The sequence below is a fragment of the Phaenicophaeus curvirostris genome, chromosome Z (genome assembly GCF_032191515.1).
Source record: "Phaenicophaeus curvirostris isolate KB17595 chromosome Z, BPBGC_Pcur_1.0, whole genome shotgun sequence".
Lineage (NCBI taxonomy): Eukaryota > Metazoa > Chordata > Aves > Cuculiformes > Cuculidae > Phaenicophaeus > Phaenicophaeus curvirostris.
Genome location: NC_091431.1, coordinates 22878066 through 22900589, shown reverse-complemented (window position 1 = coordinate 22900589; position 22524 = coordinate 22878066). Strand labels below are relative to the sequence as shown.

At 37.8% G+C, this 22524-nt stretch overlaps 1 protein-coding gene across 1 annotated transcript in view; it reads right to left on the bottom strand.

The window, feature by feature from the left end:
• Positions 1–22524, bottom strand: part of GAK (cyclin G associated kinase) — a 73691-nt gene that overhangs the window by 21108 nt on the left and 30059 nt on the right. The window contains exons 11-21 of the mRNA XM_069880664.1: positions 22391–22514; positions 15010–15059; positions 14764–14912; positions 11345–11467; positions 7890–8023; positions 6435–6629; positions 4636–4753; positions 3734–3813; positions 3190–3383; positions 1458–1616; positions 241–702 (exon numbers count right to left, since the gene is read on the bottom strand). Coding sequence (XP_069736765.1) covers positions 241–702; positions 1458–1616; positions 3190–3383; positions 3734–3813; positions 4636–4753; positions 6435–6629; positions 7890–8023; positions 11345–11467; positions 14764–14912; positions 15010–15059; positions 22391–22514 — 1788 coding nt within the window. The remainder of the gene's footprint in view (positions 1–240; positions 703–1457; positions 1617–3189; positions 3384–3733; positions 3814–4635; positions 4754–6434; positions 6630–7889; positions 8024–11344; positions 11468–14763; positions 14913–15009; positions 15060–22390; positions 22515–22524) is intronic.

Genomic DNA, 22524 nt, shown 5'->3' with positions numbered 1-22524 from the left:
AAGATTTGATCTTCCTCAAATTCAAAATCTGATACTTAGCTGTATACAGAGTTTAAAGCTAGCAGGATAGGGAATGTAACAAAATACCTGGATAATATGCAGTGATTTGTCTCCTTCATGCAGTAAACCACCTATTCTCTGGAGACTACAGATCTAATCATAATACTCATTTTCTAAGCATAATGCAAGCAGCAGTTTTTATCTGTTGGCCAGCCAAAGAGTACTGTTATATTTACGTACCTGAAGACATAGCTGCTGCTGAAGATGTACCCTGAGTGGTAGCTGCACACTGACTGCTGAAAAAGAAATCTGTTCCTTGTCCAAGAAGATCTCCAGTGGTCTCTTCTGAAATCTGTGATGCATTACCAACAAACAGATTGTTCAACAAGTCTGCGTTACTTGATGAGGAGTCTGTTTCTGAGATAGGTGGTTTCTGTTCTGGTGATACATCTGAGTCTAATCCCAGTAAGTCTACATTCTCCTCAGGAAGAGATTTTTGTAATAACGCAGGTGGAGCTTCAAAACGCAACTCTCCTTCTGGGGTAGTAGAGTTATTTTCATCAACAATTACTGCACTTTCTTCACCTGGAAAGGTAGGGAATTCCTCATCTGAAGGATCACTCTCCTCCCTGTCATCAGACAGTTGAACACGATCATTTTTAGATGAACTGTCCTCTATTCCACTTTCTGGACTTCTTCCTTCTTGAATAAAAAGAAAACAGTTCCAGATTATCAGGATTCTTTTGCCAACTGAATAAGACAGACTTACACAGTAAGACCATATGAAATCATTCCTTAATTAATCAAAGTTCACAAAATTAATGAAAATAGAACTGTTGCCTACCACTTCTTTGTACAGGGCAGGCAAAGAGGTGGCTCACTGTCATGTCTGCCACTCTGCAGGGGCAAGTATTACACTTGTTTTTCAAAATGAGAGCAACTTGGACGTTTACCTCAGGACATTGTACAATTTATGACGCAGCAGATCACTCAGTAACCACTGCTCCTCTCAGTGACAGCATTCAATGACTGCATAAGCAGCTACTGACACATCTGCTAAAGCAGAATCCAGAAAAAGAACTATAAAGCTACATTTTCTTAGTCCATAGACACTGATATAGACACCATTGGCTGGTCTATTTTGTTTCCTCTGTTCCTCAGCCAGCCTAAGTGGGGCTGCTAGAGTGCAAAGGCTTCCTTGTAGACCTTTAAGATTAAGATTTTTGTAGAAAAGGAGAAATCTAGCTCAGCTTTAAGTTATACACAATACCACAAACCATTACTCAGTGCTTATCCAAATGAAGCAGAATGAACACCTGTTAACCTGCAGAGCTCACTATTTAAACAGTTTTTTCTCACTGTTTGTGACTTTTGCTGCATAAGAAGGTTTAAGCATTCATTGAAAGGCATACAAGACAAACATACAACAAACAGCTTCTTCAAAGGAAAACCTGTACCTTTCCAGTCCAGAGAATGAAAGAAGTTATTTGCATCAGTACTACTGCTGTGTGGGGACTCCGTCTCGGTAGGTGCGCTTTCTGAAGACTGCTCCAGCTGGGATGCTTCTGCTTCATATTGTGCAGTTGAACCTGGCTGTCTAGGCAGTTCTGGTTTCCCTGTAAGATAGATTTCAAGCCAGACCCTTAGACAAAAACTTACAAAACTCAATCCTGGTCATAGCAGGTGGAATTTGATGTGCAGATGTACTGCTGTAACAAGACAACTGCCTCAAAGTATCCACTACTCTTCAAAGACTAGCTCCTGTCCTCACCCCTCATGTGAGATTAGCATTATTAACCTGTTTCAACTGCAAAAGCTGGTAGGACTCTATTTTTAACCATAACACTAAATTAAATCAAACTCACAGCAAAATACTCAAGCATTCTATTTACTTTTGTAGGAATATGCAATTAACACCCCGTTTGTACCAACCATCCTCTAAAATACGCAAAAGCTATGAACAATATCTACAACAATATACAGAAAATCAGAAAAGAGCAAATGTATCCACAGAAAAAAAACCCCAGAGCATACAGCCCCAAAACAATGTGGAGTTGCTAACAAAGATCTCAAAGCAGTTAAACAATACACTTTGTGCTGTGATTAACTAGTCCTTACATTTCTCATTTTACCAAGATCTGATATTAAATGACTCTTGTGTAAGACTGAGTTAGACTGTTATGTCACCTTCCAAAAAGGAGGCTTCCTCACACCAAATACGAAGACTCCCTAAATTAAGCGTTCATCCACTGTTTTAAAATAATGGGATGAATGGTCGGGAGAAAACTATTTGTCTAAATCTAAATACCACACTAGTAGAGCACTTTTTAATCCTCTGCCCACATACTTACAATGATGCTGAAAAAAATAGTGTGTCTCAGAAAATACACATTAGAGATTATGATTAATGAAACAGTGTAAATTCAACTTCAAGGCAAGTTTTTAAAATCCAGTTCACAACACTTGCTCTTGCCCTATTGCCTTTCCACATCAGTTTGAAGAGACATTTTCAATGGAATACCACAACAACTAGAGTCACTACAACAACATGTTTCTTATCCTGGAAATACAGAGAAGGCTTAAGAGTCTTTACAAAAATGTCAAAGTTAATTACTGATACCGGGAGAATAAGAAAGATAATGAACATTGTTAACTGGAATTAGTGCTGGCATCTACAGAAGAAGTACACAATCTGCAACATCCAAAAAAACAAAACATCTGCTGGGCCAGTAAAAGTAAAATGAGTAGAAGTCAAGAAACTGAAACAGCATTCCTTGTTCCTAAGAAGGACCTCAAGTGAGTATTTTTAGCTAAGACCACTTGTGAGGAATGCTCAGATGATTTTAAAGGGAGATGATAATAGCACCAGTTCAGCAAAATATAGATCTTGCAAATCACTTTGTCTACAAATGCTGGCTGTGATAACTCCATTTGGTAGAACGCCTGCAAACAGCATATTCATAGCTTCAAAGCAAGCAAACATAATGGCAGTGGAGGTAAGACAAGGATTCAGTATCAGAGGACAACTTAAACTCCTTGACATAATGCAAATTTTTAAGTGATATTTACAAAAAAACCACCTTTTAAATGTCTTTACTTAAAGGAACGTCAGAAATTAAACAAAAGCCTCAAGTAGTAAGTACATTAGGAACTTCATCATGTTCTCTAGTTTTTCAAGAGATTCATTACCAAATTTTGTTAAAATCTCTTGTTGTTCTTCTCGGGTGGAGAAAAGGATCTTGGGATTCAGTCCTTTTATATTCATGTTATCCCACGGTGGCTGTTCACAGCTAGGTCTATCTCTAGGCTCCACCTCTACTTCTAGATTGACTTGAAATAAATCAGGATATTTTTCTTGTATATCACAGGCATCCAGATCATACCTGCAAAGATACATACAAGTAGATTCTTGATACTAATGGCTAACCAGACAAAATTCACTGCAGTCCAAGACAGAATTTAAAAGCAAATAGTATAAGGCCTAATACATGCTGTATTGGTATACTTTTTCAATATATTTAAACAGGCGGTATTCTGGTACATAATTTTTTTGCATTATGAACAAAACCTTCAGTTTTGAGGTAAGGAAAGGAAAGAAACTTCTTATTGCAATCGAAGTCATCTGCTTCCTACGCTTACTGAATTTTCTCCCCACACCCATCTGTTGCTTTGGCAGGTTAAACCGTTTCAAAGAAAACTTCTTCCAATCTCCTACAAAAGTTTGTCAACATACTTGGCAAATTTCACTGTGGTGGCATTTCGGGGCACAAAACCCGTGTGGAACTGAATCTGAAACATCTTCATTGAAGCCATCTGTTGAAAACAAGAAATATAGGGAAACTGAATAAATCCACATCAACAGAACGCAGTGTTCTGCCTTTAATATAAGGCAAAGGATTTTCAGTATTAAAGTATTTCAAGTCACAGGCAAAGTACTACCAGCAGGTTGAGAGATGTGAAGTCCTGTGTCCAGTGCTAGTCTCCTCATTAAAAGATAGGCATGGACATACTGGGGTAAGTTTCTCCAACCCGTCTGCCTGTACCCTGACCTACATATGAAAACCTGAACATTCTATTAAATCAGTTTTCTTAGTCCTTTGCTATGCAAGACAATTCATGAATTAAAATATGAAACATGCATTTTCCCTAGGAGAACAAAGAACAAAGTAAGAAAATTGACTCTAAAATCTAAACCTAACACTAGAAATAGGGTCCACAACCACATGGATTTTTCTAGCCTGCTTTGTACAGGCAGTCCCTGGAATTTCACTTCTCTATTGAATATTTTCCTTTGGTTGCAGTTTGCGTGTACAGAATTAAGAAGTTTTGGCTTGTGTAACTTAAGAGACAATGATCACTGTCTCAAAAAAACTGGCTAGAGGTTTTCCATGCAAATACGGTAACTATCATTACTGAAGTGAGTTCCAGAAATGCTTACCTAAGCATCTACATGCAGAGAATGGACATACTTATTAGGCTTGAAAAGGCTGAATTCTAAAGTCCATGAAACCTCACACATTTCTTTGAATCAAGAACAGCAAACAAAGCCATGTAACTGAGAGCACAATTACAAGTATGATACAAAACTGACAATAAGAAGCAGCAAATCCTCCAGGCTATTAAATTCATCATTACCTTGGCTTGTAGTCGGCCTCCTAATGTTGACCTGGCATGATAGATTACGATGAGAACATCTCCCTGGACTGTTATACCTAGTGGAATTACTGCTTTGCCATCTTCAATCTTGAACTCCCTGAAGAAAACACATCCACAGTTAGTTTTATTTTTTAAAACAACTGTATTACCTTATGTCTTGTTTGATTTCCAAGACTTTCAATACTGTTGTGGTTTGAGCTAAACTAGTCAGTTTTGTGAGTAACTCCCATTGCTGTTACTAACTCCATTCTCTGAAAGCTAACTGCATGTTTTTGACAGTGTTCTTCTCCCAAAGTGATAACACAGGGCATTGGTATGCAAAAGGGCCAATGCTTATACTCAACCAAGGCAATCCTCAAAATGGTGAAAAAGGGGCTGCACCTGTGAGGCAGAGCAAACAGGGCAAGTGACCCTAAACTCACCAACAGAGTATTCCATCCCATTCCATATACGTCATACTCAGTATAAAATTGAGAAATCAAAGGTCTCTCTTCTGCAGCGGCAGACATCCAGTAAGGTCCTTTTGTGTCTAGCTACAACTAACACCAGATCTGGGCATTCCTGAATCCAGCTCCCTCCTAGCTGTGGATCCATTCCCTCTTGCCCGCTCTGGAGCATTTGTGGTGACCTATAGTCATCAAGGGGTGGGGTACGCGTGCAACTGGTGTGATATCATATATTTGTATATATTTTATTACTTTCTATTTTTTTTCATTGTTATTATTATTATCATCATTTCATTAAAGCTGTAGTTTTAGTTTCCAGCCCTCAAGTCTTCTTCCTCTTATTTCCCAGGCAGGGAAGGGAGGGATTTGGGAATCCAACAGCATGGTTTTAGCTACCAAAATTTAGTCGTGTGGAGCTAAACCATGACAAAAACTAACCCATAAAAATCTGCTTCAAGTTTTTATTACAGAGAAGGAATTAGCTGTAGATGATTAAAACGTAGAAGCTGCTCTAAAAATAACAAGGTTAACATCAGAGCAACTGACATATTTAAACCCATAGTTCTCAAATCAAATATGGGAAAAATATGTCTTCTAGTAGCTTCTGGGAAATGCAAGAGAGAGGATATTAAGAACAAAGCTGTTCCAAAGAAAACTGCAGAGAGAAACCATAGCTGCACTGCTGTGACATGCCAGGGCTTCCACTGAGGGACAGTGGTAGACAAAAAGAGAAGAAAACATTACAGTTCGCCACAGCTATTTCTGTTACTGCTCTCTTCAAACTAATAAACTCCTTATGAGGCTTGGATTTATAGGAAAGCTGAAAGGACTTTGGTATTCTCTCATCTGTTCTCTGTCACTATCAACACCTAGAACTGCTAGTACCATTTGCAAATCATGTGCTAAATTACAAGAGACCAGAGCTGTACAGGGTCTACCATGCCTGGGGAATCCTTACCGTTTCCAAGACACAATGTTCAGTTCAGTATATATACACTAAGGATCAGTCTTCCTTGTTTACACCACATGGAGAAGGAGCAAAGAGATCTTGCTCACCTCTACCTCCCAGTGCCCATTGTGACATGCCAATATCATCCCCACTTCCTGCAGGTATAGATCCAAGTTGCTACTATAACCATCTTGTCTGTTCCCCATTATTTACCTTCCAACATCAGACAAGAGTGGACAGAGGAGCTGTTTCACATCTTAAAGCTTTCTGCTCAACCAGCACATGAAAAATCACACTTTCTCCTCACAGTGAGGACTTCATATTTAAGTTAGCCTAGAAAAATATAACATGCTGTTTCAGAGCAAATCATAACCTGTACTTACTTCATTTTGTCATATTCCTGGGAGGTAGTGGTTACTCTCTCATCACCCACATATACTTCACAAAAAGGCCTGCAGCCATTACGCTGCTTACTGAAAAGAGGAACTGGGGTCATGACAATTGATCTGATAAGGATGGGCTTGCTGTGAGGAATAATGGGTTCTTCAGCCATCATGTCACACATGTATTCAATGTATCTGTCAACACAAAAAAATTTAACTTACTTAGCCAGAGCACTAAATTCCAAAAAGGGGTAAGCACACAGAGGGAATTACTTCTGTTCACATCCAGCCACTGAGCCATGACAAATGATAACAATAAAACACTGGGAATACTTAACAGAATGCCCAAGAAATGGATTTTCGAATCTGGTAGAATTTCATAAAACAAAAATTGAATAGAAACATAGAGAAATATTTATGAACCTTAGCCAGCTTCTCTATTTAAGCACAGCAAAACAGTTCTGTGCAAAATCCTGATGGCTGCATTACAACAGAAAAATATACTGCCCAGAAAACTGAATACAGAACTAGACGGGAACTCATATGCACCTGTGCCCCACGTTCCAGACAACTCCAGACATTGCCTTAGGCTTGTAGCTTTACATATATTCGTTGTAAAACAAACTAGCCACTCTTTCCAAAGTCCTTAAAGAAAAACCAAACTAGGGGAACTATTTATTTTGTATGTCACACATAATGGATCAAAGCTGCACAGCGGTTTTGAAGCTAGTAAGTCAAAGCTTCCTAAAGGCTTTAAATTTATCCTCATTAATATAAGTTATCTTGTAAAGGACACATTAAATATACTCAAAGTAAATCTCCACAATAGCATAATCTGTCATTTACACTTAACTAATCCTTACTTCTCACCTTTCTAAATCTAATCCTTTTTATAGGAAACATCCTTACTACCAGTGTCTCTTGCTACTGAGACTTTGTTATAAGATCTCTCAAATTAAATCAAATCAACCAGTCTAAAACATTTGCCAAAGCATATGAAAATCACCCATGCACGCACTCCTTTAAAAAGCAGAAGGCATTCTTACCTAAAAAGAAATGGTTGACAGAAATTACTATCGGTCTTCCCATAGAACTTGCAATGTTCTGATACAGTAAAACCTATTCCAATAAGCTAGTCAACATGGAACAAGTGTTACACATGTGGAAGAGAGTTCTATACTTAAGAGAGCATTCGAAAGCACTGCATATCCAGCTTTCATTCCTAACATTTCTTCACTACAGGCCATACTTGATTTGCTTTCTACAAGAACGTAAGTAACTTAAGGACTCACAAAATTCAGAACCACTTCCCTTACTCATGATATAGCTGTCTTTTTGAGTATTTTGCTGGATACCATTGGAATAATTTATCTTCCTAAAAAGCATCCTACAAAAATCATAGCATAACTGCAATACTTGCTTCAAAAGTACCCTAAGAAGAGACTGATACCTTACCTTTTATGAGAAGGCCAAATGCCAGGAGGACAGCGCTTCATACTGAACATATAAACTGCAGCTTCAGCAGTAGTGAAGAGACGACAGAAACACAGAAAAGAACAAACTACAACAGCAGATGCTGCTCTTCCATCCTAAAAAAAAAATTGTACCTTTGTTACTAAACTCAGTGGAAAAAAGCATTACAGAATTTAGTGAAGAACACGCTACCTCCTTATTTAATGTAATAAAATTGTTATTTGTATCTGAATGTGAAGCGTTTTCATTTGATTTCCACAAACTATAAAAGATACTACATATTATCTGCTTGCTCAAGCTTAAATAATTGCTTTAGCTTAACACCGTTTGAAATTTTCAATTGACCTTTACTACCTTATAATCACTGATACCCATTTTTGCCTCCTGGCTACTACCCAAAACCTCAGTCCGGTGCTATTTTGGTTTGTAACCATGGACTTCTGCTACAAGAGACATCCTAACATTCATAAGAACTAAGCCGCGCAAACCTCTATTTTGTCTTCTGACTACAACTGCCTGAGATTAATAGCTTGCCACAAAACTAAAAGGAAGTTAAAACAATGAACTTCTTTATGCAGAGATCACAGCTACATGCATCCCAGATTCATCTCTACATTATAACAGACTGATGATTCAGAAGAGGTAACAGTTGACAGAATAGAGCCTCTTAAATCTTTTTGCTAGCAACATGGAACAGATCTTTATGTAGTCATCTTGTATATGAATGTGGAAGCGGGGAAGAAAGAAATGTTTTTCCTCAGCTTGTTTTAACAGGCACCTTCAAAGCCAGGCCTCTATCTTAACCATTCCTTAGATCAATGAGAAGGTCTGTCAGCACCATAAGAAACAAGTCCTTAAAGAGCAGTTCAGCAATTCATTATAATTATTACTGCTGGTGTAACTAACAAGCCAAATGATTTCCAGAAGTCACTTCTAAACCAAACAAATCTACGATTCTATGGGCTGAGTCCTGCCTTTCAGTTAAATTTAAAACACCTGGAACAAAAACACAGTCACTACCCTGAGAGCCTACACTTGGGACAAAAAATTAACGAATACAAGGAAGAATGAAACAACACTGACCATCGTGACAAGCAGTGACATATGTACACTTGCATTACAAAGTCACTTCAGAATTAAAGCAGCACACCGAGAGGAGAAAAATTATTGTACAAAGAAATCAAGCAAGTCACAGCAAATCCCTTCCAACTGTGGCATTAAGTCAGGGGACAAATCTACAAGACTGTAAAGAGCACTTTACAGAAACACACTATTCATAACAGAGAATATCCTAGTCATTAGTAAATAAATCTGATTACAGAAATTCGCACTTTAGGAAGAAGATTGTTAAGTTGCAGAATAGAAGCAAAAGAAGAACTTCCATACAGAAAAGAGACTAAGAATTGCAATTTTTTTTCTTTGTACATTTTACAAGCATGACTGGATCTTGGCTAAAAAAATAAACAAATACAAATCTCTTCAGGCATAAGCAATTGATTAAAGCAGCAATAAAACAACACTGACTGTAAAAAGTTAAATTTTGAGAGTACTTTTGTTCAGAAGCCTCAGAAAGCTAGATAGAGGAGTTTAGTGTCTAAACTATTTTGAAAAGAGGTAGGCTTCCTAAAATAAACTACAAATGTATAATTCTTAGTGTATGTATAATTATCTTTACTTGGTCATTTACACACAGACAAACTACAGCTTTTAAAGGAATGCTTTAGCATGCTTGAAGAGCTGCAACATATCCAGCTGCAAGTCTCTTTGTTATCAAGTTTCACCAAGATGATCTTGTAATAACACCTTAAAGCTGTGCAAGTTTTCAAGGATGACCATAACTGCATGGCCCCAAATAATTACAGAGAAATTGTTACTATAGACGTGCAGGAGTTACTCCAGCCTATGGAATATGTGCTAGTCTTGAAATATCATCAAAACAGGATGTCAGTTAAAAACAGATCCCAGCCATCGCCAGTCCAGAAAGACTTAACCATAGCTGAAGTGGAAAGCTGCCACTGAAACCTAGTTTTCAATTGCTTGTTCTCAACTGGACCACTCTAATTATAATACAATGTAAAAATTTCAGAATTAACAGCATTACTGCAAACTTCTGCAGTAAAGATCAGAAGATCAGGAAGCCCTATCTGGTTCTGAATCCCTGTCATGTGGAAACAGCTTCACCTTCACAAAAAGCAACTCATGTTTTGTTATCCCAGAACATTCTATGTGTACCAGGAAAAGTATTCTTTTAAACCTACATTGCCTACTTTTAAGTCTACAAAGATTTCTAGCTAGATGAACACAAGACACATATTGCAGCTAGCACTCATTTCTAGTAGTTCTGGTGTATGCTCTTCACATTACATTTGGCAAGCAGTCATATGTATATACAAGTTTCCTTCACACCAAAGGAAGAATAGAGTTAGGTACCTTAAGGGCAACACATCCCAGGAAAGATGTGATGAACTAGCACCAGTTTTTGTAACATCAGCTTCTTACCTACTTGACCAGTAAACATGTGATAATGAGATATATAAGTATCTCCTCAATATAGAATTAGATTCCTAGCCTCACAGCAGCACTGAAATTTCCACTGGTTTTCAGGAGCTGGTTTTAAGCGATTTTTTTCCTTACAAAACTCTGTTTAGGATGTACACTTTGTCAGATCAACAAATCCTCTTCTAGATTCTGATAGCAATATTCCATATAGACTACTATACTAGATCAAAGGACTGTTTTCAAATGCTTTCCAGCAGCATCCTAAGCACTGTAACAACTGTCATGTTTCTCTTTACTGCACAGGAAAATAAGAATGTAAAAAATTCACATGTAATTCCCTTGAACATAACAGTAACCTCATGTTTTCAGATCTTGACCATGTTAACTATTCTTTAAAATCATGCCCTGACATATTTTACATGTGGTGGGTCTTTATTGAGAGGTTTATTCTTTTTTTGGTTTACATCAAGGTTAATGACACATCAGAGAATAGTGAAAGTTACACAGCAATAAGCTGCCAGCAAAAGTATAATTCCACCAAGAGTCTCATAGTCAGCTTCCACAAGTCTGCAGATGTGGATTACATTCTCAGTGGGAAATGAAGTGTACACCCAAGTTGGCACTCAGAAGACATGAACAACATAAAGCAAACACTGACATAGCAGGGCAGATTTTCTCTCAAGGGCTACTTTGCCTGAATCTCTCCTATGCACTGGCCTCCATCCTACACGCACATAAGCAAGAGCTGTAATAATCTTAAGTACTTTGCCTAAGGAGAAAATTTTTGTAAATAACTTCCCTAAAGACATAGGTGGATGGAACTGCATTCAGCCCTCACAGTACAGAAAGCTAGTGATGTTCACAAACTGAGTGGACACTAGCATCCTTATTTAAAGCTGGATTAGACAAAGCACTCCAGACATGAACTGATTTCTTACAAGGCAGTGCACAATGCAAACATTTTTCTGGTCTTGCTTCAGCCATAAATGCATGTTCTTGCATATGCTATACAGATTCTGAAGATTTGGTGCTCGTCTTGCTGGCCAGCCACATTCACAAACCTGCAATGGGAGAGACAGAAAGGTAAAGAAATGAGATTACACAGTCACATACATTTGGATAGCATAAGCTGTATACGCAAGAGTCTATTTTGTACTTTAATGCTATCTTCAGGAAGAAGTTAAGCAAGATGCTCATGAAAAATAGTCTCACACAGTGTATAAAGTTTGACAAAAAACCACGAGGCTGTACCTGTAACTCTTTATTTAACAAATAAAGAAAATCAACTACGACAACATTCAAAATAGTTCCCTTCAGAGTTGACACACAGCTGCATACACAATGCTGCCAACATTCAAAACAATTCCACAGATCATTTTATGAAAGGCTGTTGAGCATCTCTGTCATTTCTGCTGTTCTGGCAAAAAATGGGTTCCTTTGAGCACCAACCCTCTTTGGGAAGAGGGAACCAGGTCTGGCAAACAGGGTGGGTGCTCAAGCACAGTGATGTTGCTGTTAGCTAAAAACTGATTCACAGGCAATGTGTTGTCAGCTGGCGTACACTGACATTTTCCAGCCGAGGTCCAGAAAACACCTCTATTTGAGCATGTGTCCACTTTTACTCCATGAAGAGATCAAGCTGAGCCTTATCTCACTGTGAAAGGTCAGAACATATTCTGTAACTATGTCTTTGTCTCTCCTCTCCCATTCTTGGTTCCTGAGCTATAGGGTTAGTCTCAGATATTTTGTGCCAGATCTCATAAGCATCATAGAATCATAGAATAGTTAGGGTTGGAAGGGACCTTAAAGATCTTCTGGTTCCAACCCCGCTGCCACAGACAGGGTCACCTTCCACTAGATCAGGTTGCTTAAAGAACCACCCAACCTGGCCTTAAACACCAGGATGTACCAAACGCTGCATTTTACATAATGAAGTGCAATAAAACTCCATTCACTGGAAGTATCAAAACTCAAATTACTATCTGAAACTTTCTTAGAGCATGGCATAAAGTAAAACAGTTTTCAATTTGATTTGTGCACATATTCGTATGCAAAAAAAAAATCCCAGAAGGGCTCTGTTCACTTTTATATTTGTCCTTTACTCAAGAGGCCTCAACAGTTCCGTAGTATTCCTTCCGCAATTAGTGCTACAAACCCACTACCAAATAATCAGCCTCACTGCTGAGAAACTACATTCTTAAATTAAGCAGTCCAGTAAGACTGCGGTATATGAAACCCAATTCTTGAGCACTTGAAACACCTAAGGAGTATAGAAGTTCTGCCACGACCAAAGAATTTACTTGCAAAGCAAGCTTTTTCTGTTTCTTTTTAACCAGAACCACAACTGCTGGGTGTGGAAGATGGAAATTTTCCTTAGCCATATTTTCTTACCTACATCAGGGTTACTCTGAGATGAGCTACCTGAACTGATTGACGTACAGTCTCCTACAACTTTTCACTGTATTCTAGTATTTTAATTAAAAATGAGGGTAGTTTCAGAAAGCTCACTTTGCAAGAGATTTAAATTCAAGTTCTTTTGTTAGTGAAAGCTTATGCAAAGTGACCACTGAACAAACAAAAGTCCTTCATATTACTGTTCACCACAGGATTCTATGTGGGCTTCAGTACATCTCAAATGTTAGAATAAGCAGTGAGAGAATCATGTTGCAGCATTACAGCTACAAATGAGAAAACAGCCTAAAAAAGCAAGTGTGTTCAAACAAGCAAAAAACTGACTTCTTTTCTGATATACCATTTACTGTCTACTCAAAACCTAGTTTTATTGCAAGATATATACCATACAACATCAACTTCTTTTTCTTTAGCTATGTTTTAAGCTCAAAATGTTCTGCATCGTTAGAAGAATGTAGCAGCATCTCTGAACAATCTATTCCAAGCAGGACTTACAACAAGTTATCATCTACTATTACTTCCCAGCGAAACAAAGATCATAAGACAAAACGAATGTCAAAAAGATAAACGCAGATCAGAAGACTTCCAGACCACTGGTAGATTTAGCCTTGTTCATATTACTATTCACAATACCAATGCATCGGGAATATCTGTATATAGGCACCTCAGGCCTTGCATAATCAAAAAAACCCAACCCTAGGACAAACAATTTCTTTTTTTGTGACAAAAAAGTCACAGAGTTCATCATTCCATAAACAGAGATTAATGTCTTTGTAGGATAAGGAATAAATCAGTTCACTTCACTGCATCAGCCTCAGTGGACTTTCCAGCCATCTAGCACGACAAAGCATTGATTTTGCAAAGATTTTGCTTCCTTCCATGTTGAAAAGCCTCTGCCTAAACCATCATAGTGAACTAGAGGCAGATAAAGAAGTTAATTGCCTCAACCTAAAAAGGCAGCAATCATTTTTCAGGTGTGACAATACTTAGTCTACAAGTTTAAGCAAACAAAGGGAAGGAAGCAACAAACACTAAATAGAATACATTAAGGATACCTCAGCCTGACAGTTTAAGTGAATTGGATAACTGAAGTAATGCTGAGGATGGCTCTGCAGCATAAGGCCCCAGAGGGTCTTCCTGTAACAATGATTCTAGACTCTCCTCTGGGCAGTCAGTACTGTGCTGAAGGAGCAAGTTCACTACAAACTTTTCGGGTGAGGTCTAGCACTGGCCATGCTAGACCTCACCCGAAAAGTTTGTAGTGAACTTGTAGTGAACTCACAACATAGTAACAGTCTCCATGGTTGAGATCCTCAAAGGACACCTCAATTGCACTTAGGAGCAGACACCGATGTCCAGCATCACAGCACTTAGCAAGCTGTCTTCGCTACCACGTTATTGAAGTAGGCAAACTTCTTCACTTTAATACCAGAAAAATAGTCAAAATGGCTAACAGAAGCTCAGCTAAGCTATAACAATATTTCAGGTAGTAGCAACAAGCAGTCAGGGCTGAGCCATATCGAACAGTAAGTAGTGGGACATGGATAAAGTCCAGTAAACGTCAGTTGCCAAAGAGGCACTACCTTCAATAAAGGAAAATCCTCTGAATGTAGGAGAGATTGCAATTTTAGTCATTTTTTTTTTATTATGTTGAGTATTCTCCATCTAAATCTGAAATACATAAGGTATCTTGACATGTTTTCAAAGATACCACCAGCCTAGGAAACAGACTTTAGTCAGTAAAATTAAATATTAATCTTTAATCAGTTACATTTGGATTGAAAGCAAAGACAAGCAGAATATAGGTTACTCTTTGACCTTATGCTTATACTTATTCTTTTATCACTTTTTTTTCAAATGAGCAGACTACTTTAACATGCATCACAATGAAAAGCTGAAGGTATAATGAAGACATTTAACAGAAATGGACAAAAACTATACACACCCTATTATGGAATCTTGAAGGTCTGTATGTTCTCGGAGACAGATTATACACAGCATAGTGGCCAGGATGTTTAGAGTCTAGACATAACCGCACATCTTCTATGTTATTTTTGATGGCAGATTCTACACCTTCAGCTGGAAAGGACATCACTGAAGACAGAACAACAAACGTCAGGTGAAGTATTCACTCTTTTCACATATTAAGAGCAATCAGAAATCATTCTTAAAACACACATAGCTATCATACCAGCAATTCTGGAAGTGATGTACGATATATCCAAGTCTCCTTTTGCATAACTGAAACAGAACACATTGGAGTCAATATTGGAAGACAAAAGCATTCAAGCCTTACGCCTAAAACCCAAGTCTCTCAAGCTACACCCACCACCACATTTCATTTCTTTCACCTGAGGCTTGTCAACTCATATTTCAAGGTTTTCTCAATAGAAATTGTATATGAACAATTATTCACATGAGCTGCAATAAAACCATCTCTAGGTATTTTGTACAGATGCCGTCAATGTTTAACTCATTTCTCTAGCCTCTGCTCTTACTAGCAAGTGTTCACTGCATGTGTCAGTTGGAAAGCCTAACAAGGATGCATTGAAATCTTTAATAGAGGACATGATTATACTTAAAACAAAGACCATTTATTGAAATATTATATTTTAAATTACATAACTCTGGTATGTTACTGCCTGGCCCAGACGGCTGTGCTTCTCAACTTCTGGATTCTATATGAATAGAGGGTATTTGAATCTCTCTCCTCATTTACATCATTATGACCACTTTTATTTTTTTTGTTTCTAGGGTATCTGCTATGAAGAAAGATGAAAAAGTTTGAGAAAAATATCTGAAGAGACACAGCAGAGGCCCAAAGCCTTGAATAGAATTACATAGGTCTGCACTTCTGACTGGTAAAGTAAGAACAAACCTCTACAGAATCTGCTTTAGACATCCCTAATTTAAATAAGCCAATACCATATCACCTCCAGAATACCAAAGTATTATCTCCATACTATGGTGCATATTTAAAGAAATCAGAAGCACTATCAAAGCAATGTTTTTATATTACTAAAAAGTTTCAAGACATTGCCCGAAAAAACGAGGATACTGCATTTAAATTTTGAAACATCAATAAAGAACATTACATTTTGGTTCCTTACTGCTTGCCAGCAAACATCAAAGAGGCTTGTAAAACATCACTGAATTTAGAAGGACTGGGATTTTAGATAAGGCAAGAACAACTGTTGTAAAAGCAAGGACATTAAACAGTACTTATGTGGAATGGCATAAACAGTGTCTTAACAATGATAATGATCCAATGTGCCAGAAATTGAAATCACCACAAGGAAGCTTGGGAGTCTCACTATAACAAGCACAAAAACCTTAGTGTCGAAAAATCTTGCATAATGAGGTAGACAAAATGGCCAAATCCCCACTATGTCAAAATTATTTGCACCTTTGGAATGACATAACCTTAACACATAAGTGGTAACACTGCTGCAGCCAAACCATCTAAGACTGAAATCTACATGCAAAGCTAATCATCATTTCTTACTAAAACTAGCAACGAGTATAGTGCTTTATGATTGAGACACGTCAAACATGATTTGTTGCTTACACGCATCAGCTTCGAGCAAGAAAACATGCAGATCATTCTAATGATATCAACTTCTTTTGATACCAAGATAAAGAATCACCTAATACTACAGCCTGGGAACAAAGAACCATTATTTCTTCAATGCTATAACACTGATTTTAAGTAGCAACTTGAAACCAGAGTTATTCAGAGAAATAAAAAACAATAGTCCTCCATTCCTTTAGAAACACTTTACAATATTAACATCTTACTAGCAACACCCCTCAGTTTAGCTTTGCTTTTCACTTTTGTCTAAATTTAAATGTAGCTTTATCAGGAGCATGGATCTCACCATACACGCATTGCTGACAAAGCAAAGCCTGTTATGTCAGCAGCAGAGCATTGCCAACTCACACCTGCTGTTTTGCAGGAAAAAATGTTTAGATGTCTGTTACAATCAAAAACACTTTAGAATGTTTGTGCTGTTGCAATTAAAATGTAGCTGCTAAAAGTGCAAAACCAACACAAATATCCTAAACATGTGACCTTATCCTTGAATTGAGTGTGACCTATTTGTTGAACTTCATTCTGAAGATTTCAGAACTATTTCAGTAGTAAGAACTGAACACAAGGTACTTTTCTTTTTTTCTGCATGTCAGACCGGTAACTGAGGTTGCTTTAAATGGCAGGAAGGTGGAAAAAAATGTATATTGTTCATAGTGGTAAGCACTCCTACGTATTTCAAGATATAACCCTGTCACTAAACATCAGGCTTAAGGCCCTTCCTTTCATGTTGTTAACAGCAGAAACTTCATTTAGATAGTGATGTTGCTGGCAGGTCATAAAAGTAGAAGAACATGCAAATAAATCAAGACACAGCACAGAAGACTTCTGATTTGGGATCCATACGGAAAATTCACTGTGCTTTTTAATGCTCTAATTAAGTTAAAGAGGGAAGTGTGTTACGACATCAATATTTAGTCACTTTCTACTTCAAGGCTTTTTCAAAAGAAGTCTTGAGGGAAATGTAGCAAATAAGATATGAATTCTCATTTTGCAGAAAAAATACCTAAACAAAAGCAAAAGTTCTAATTAGATGTTAAAAACTGTTCACTGTGTTTGCATTATCAATGTTTCTAGAGAACTGGTGCACTCAAAGACCATAAATAATATTAAACAAAACACAGGTGCAGAAAAAAAGAGTTAAGAACAATTACATTAAAATTAACAACTACACTCAGAAAATAATTCAGCATGCAAACCATTATCTCCATTAAATGATGGTCTAACACTAAGCAATCTTCTACTAGACATCTCTACACTCATAAAAGTTTAAAAAAATTAATCAATTAATTAGCAAAGCATCACCATTATTGCATTTCATTACCTAAAAGCCAAGAAGAAATGCAGCACAGAAATTCACAATCTCTTTCCACTTGGTTTTCCCTCAAAAAAACCTGAAATAATCATTCAACTATCTGGTGCAACACAAATTTCCATGAAATTAAACATTAATGTAGCTCCAAACCAGAAGAAAAATTACCTTAGAAGCAAAGAAAACTAGCAACAAAAGGTAGCTAATTATTCCCTAGATCACTACATCACCATCTCTTCAATGAAAGAGACTGTTCTGCAAAGCAAAATAAGATTGATCTTAAGTTTCACAGGCTGCTTTCAATACTAGTGAAGACTGGATACTTAAAACATTTATATACACTTTTCAGCAGCTTGTCTGTAACCTGTGTAGATGCAGACCTCAAGAAGCATCGTCACAAGCAAGATACAGATGAGCTGAACAGAGGCATGTTGAAGCTGCAGAAGGAGTTACCTGGCACACATGGGTACACCTGTTGGAACAAAGTTCCACTTTATGCAGCCACTGTTATCAGGCTCCTTCACAAAGCCACGTGTATCTAAGTGTATAAGGGCCCTACTACTTTCTTTGTAAAGAAAGTCAGTTTGTATCAATAGCGGGCTGAATCTCTGTTGCTCTGTGTTCTCTCATGTAGCTATAAAGTGCTTCTTCCTGACCTGAATCTGCAATGGAGATTGTGACACCTCCAAGTGAGGTGGCCCGGGAGACATCAAGATGACCCTCCTTCACCCTCCTGTTCCTAGTAGCCTGCAGCACATGTTTTGGTTTTCAGACTTAATTATTTATTAGGATAAACAAAAGACCAGATTTTGAATTAAGATAAAGGCAGCTATGGGGGAGGAAAAAACCCACTTTTATGTATCCCCTGAAAACACTAACTCTTCTACTGTAGTCTGAATTCAGAAAGCAAGAAGTCTGTCTGCAGGTAAAGTAAGTAAGTCCACAACTTAAAAAAACATTGGTAAGTAGGAGATGATAGACTCCAACATCAGGAGCGCTTAAGTGCTTAAATCTAGTGAGAAAATAATGCACTAGGAAGAGACATTTCAGTTTGTCTAGAATGTCTGCTTCTCATGTTGGGTGAAGCATTTTAGAAAGGCAGCCAAAGATACAACAGTAGAAGAGGTATTCTCACATCCCTGATGGCACTGGCTGTAGCCACAACACAAATTTGCAAAGGCAGAGAATGACCACGACAGAAACAAGTATGTCCTATAGCAGATGCAAACAAAGAATATTAACATTTCAGATCGGTTAAAGCATAACTAGTTTCAGAATGCACAAGTCCAGTCACAGGACTCCCAGCAGCACAGCGAATGTTTAAATGCTAAAAAACCTTGGACTACCTTAGGTCCTGCATAACATTAAGTATTGTTCAGATTAATTCACGTTTTGCCATTTCAGTGAACTGTTAAACATAATTAAGATTCAAAATAAACATGACAGACTTTATCAAGGAATGAAAATTACAGCACAAAGGGCCACTAAAGAATACTTGTTGATTACAAGTGGAAAGAGCTTCTCTTTCAATATGGATTAAATATTATTTAGAAAATAAGCACTGAAGTAACTAGTTCTCACTTGGTGCATTCCCCCCTATTATTTCACTTCCCAGCTCAATAACCAAATTAGCTTGGACAACACAAGAAAAAAAAAGGCAGTTGAACACAGAAGGTCCTCCACAAAACCAAAATTTGTTTATGTCAGTGCAGAGCTTAAAGAAAAATCTGACAGCCTCATAGGTTTGGTCAACAGAGGCGATGTACACAAGTCACCAACCCTTATTATTCCATCAGCCTAGCCCAAAATATCTGCTAGAGATTGATCTCCTCGTGATGAAGCCTGGGGCTTAACCTACACTGTCTGACAATCCTCTGTCAATCGATACATCAGTCTGTGGAAGTATCCCCCTTTAGCTGGAACAGGCTCGTTTGGGTATTAAAGGACTCCCACCAATTATGAGCTATAAACCAAAACCAGGTCAAATAATTACATTCACAAGCCACTCAATTCTAGTAAACATTTAGATGTGATGTTCTGCAATTAATACAAGTAAGATGTAAGAGTAAAGAGCTTTTCTTTGACTAACATTTAGCAAGTTCCACAGGACATACATTAAAATATCTCCAGCGGCACACCCATTCCTGACATAGGTTCAACACTACTACAAAGTAACATCATGTCAGATAACGTTTGAAACAGTCCACAGGGCTCCAGCAGACCCCTAATGTCCCCCACAAATTCAAATTTAAGGTATAAATATTTCTGCCTGGGGGCACTGTGCAGGACTTCAAAGACTCAAGTTCAATATCAAACATACTTTGCCATTTTTGTGGAGAGAGAAAAAAAAAAAAAAGATTCTAACTAATGTCCCAACCATATAGTTCAGCCACACAATACTAACTAGCAAATCAGACATAGCATAGTAACTATACAAACAAGAGAGATGTAAGACTTATGCTGGGGCAGTCATCATAAACCAAACAAACAACTGGAGAGAAGAGCAAGTTATCTGAAAAGCATCTTTTCAGACAGCAAGTACTCACTGTCCCATACTTTAGAACCTGCCAGATGAGCTCTGCAGATGTCATTGGATGCACAGTTATTGTTTTATTCCTTGCACACTACACTCACTTCGGAACCAAAGGAAATCACATCAAGCAAAAAGCGACACGTGTTAGATAAGAGAAGTAAAAATCAAGTGCAGGCACAGCAGAAGCCATTCCCTATTAAAAAGTCAATTTTAGACAATCCTAATCCACCACAAGAAAAATGAAAAATTACACAACATGAAATTCAAAAAAGTAATTAAACTTTCAGCGACCTTCAAAGGAAGAAATTGCTTGCAAGAGCAGGAAAAGGAAACTTCTTCAAATAGCTTTACGGAGGCTCAACAATCCAGAAAGTCATCTGGAGACAACAGCACAAGAAAATGAAGTGCTGGAGTACTTCAGAAGCATGTACTGTGCAATCAAAATAACAGCATCAGCATAAGATCTAATACAGTAACACAGACATGGGAGAGCAGGGCGTTTTAACTTTGTCAAAGGCAGAAAAGAATTTAAATCTTATCTGTCACAAACGAAGAAAACTATTTCTATGCTGCAAGATGTAAAACAAAGAAAAACTGCTAGAATTTCACACAAGAAATAAAATTCCTTCGAGTTTATAGACAGTAAAGCTGTCAAAGGCAAGGAACCTGTAGAATACTTCCATGTCTTACCAAAAAGTAAATTTCATTTAATGAGATACGCAAAAGGAACAGATATAAGGCTGAAGAGGAAGGGAGAGTAAGTTCAGTTCCACAGAAAGTACCAGGTACAAGGACGTAGAGAAGAGACGCCTGCAAGACAGCACATGCGAAAGAAATAAAATAGAAAGCAGGTACTTCATGTGTGCAACTCCAACAGTTCTGCTAAGCTGCTAACAAGTCACTGCTTTTCATCATGCAATAGTTCTTTCCCCTTGTACAACTTCCTGTTTTCTCGAGTCAGTGTGGTTTCTCCAGGGTAAATTTTTATACTACAGTGCAAACTACTTCTCTAGAAGGTTAAAGCACAAACCAAAGCTGCATAGCTTTTTCCACCTTTAAAAACCAGAGGACCTGTCCTTTCTAAGCCACACACAGGAAGTTTAAAGAGATGAAATGTAATTGCAAACAGCTAGAAATGTACGTTCAGAGGCGACAAAAGTACAAGATCTACAGATCTAACTGATCTTATAATTCCAAATATTTTGGAGCAGCACCACACAAATTACACTCAGTGACAGAAAACCATGCTGCAAGCAATAGACTTCACAAGCCATAGCACAGTATCCCAATTAAAGGACCACAGACCCTACAGTGAAGAACAAGGTTCAGTATCCCTTAGGAGGCTCTAATTCAGTCACAGTATTCAGTAGTGACCTACCTGCTCCACCTAGAATTAAGAAAAAACTTTTACACGGCATAAAATTTTATTATGAATTTAAAATGTATGAATTGCACAGGCTGATTAGTAGTGATCACACCGAGGTACCAGCAACATTTGGCGAGGGATTGAAAATCTGATTAGGAAAAAAAAAAAAATCACACACACTGTGTCTGAGAACACATACATCAAAACATGTAATGCAGGGCAAAGGAGATAAACAGTGCAGATCTTTAACTTTGCCCTGAGGACACAGGATTCCCCCTGAAAACTAAACTGTTCAGAAGAGATAATACGCTATTTCCCTGAAGTTTTTCTTCTCACCTCCATTCCCTGTATCTGTACCTTTCACCACTTCATCTTTTCGTCTTCCTCTCTTATTCATGGAGGTCCTGTCTACTAATTCAATTCATTCAATGTGAACCATTACAGTCCTATTCCATACTTCTTGACGCTGTTCTAGCCCCAATCTGTTCATCTCTCCCAAGCTGTCACTATCTAAAATATAGCAGACAAAAGTAGTACTCATGGACAGGCTTTTGCCCCTCATGTTCTCATTTCTAGTAGAAGACTGCTAAAGTAACTTTCGTATTAATACATCATTCATAAAGTCTCAGGGCTAGCTGCCAACTACTAAAGCTCAAACTCTGAGAAGTATGCTGGAAAGCATGCAGAATTTTATTATTTCTGCAGTAAGCTCCTGACCCTTCATTTACAACTCTTACCAGAAAAGGGTAATTATTTTTTCTTTTTTACTCACTTGGCCACAGACTGGATAACTTTAGAAGATGTATCCTTAATATTAGTGAAAAATCGCTCTGTTCCACCCCTCAGAATATCAAAGAACCCTCCATAAGTCTGGTCACACTCCGCAACGGTCAGGCCTAGAGTAGT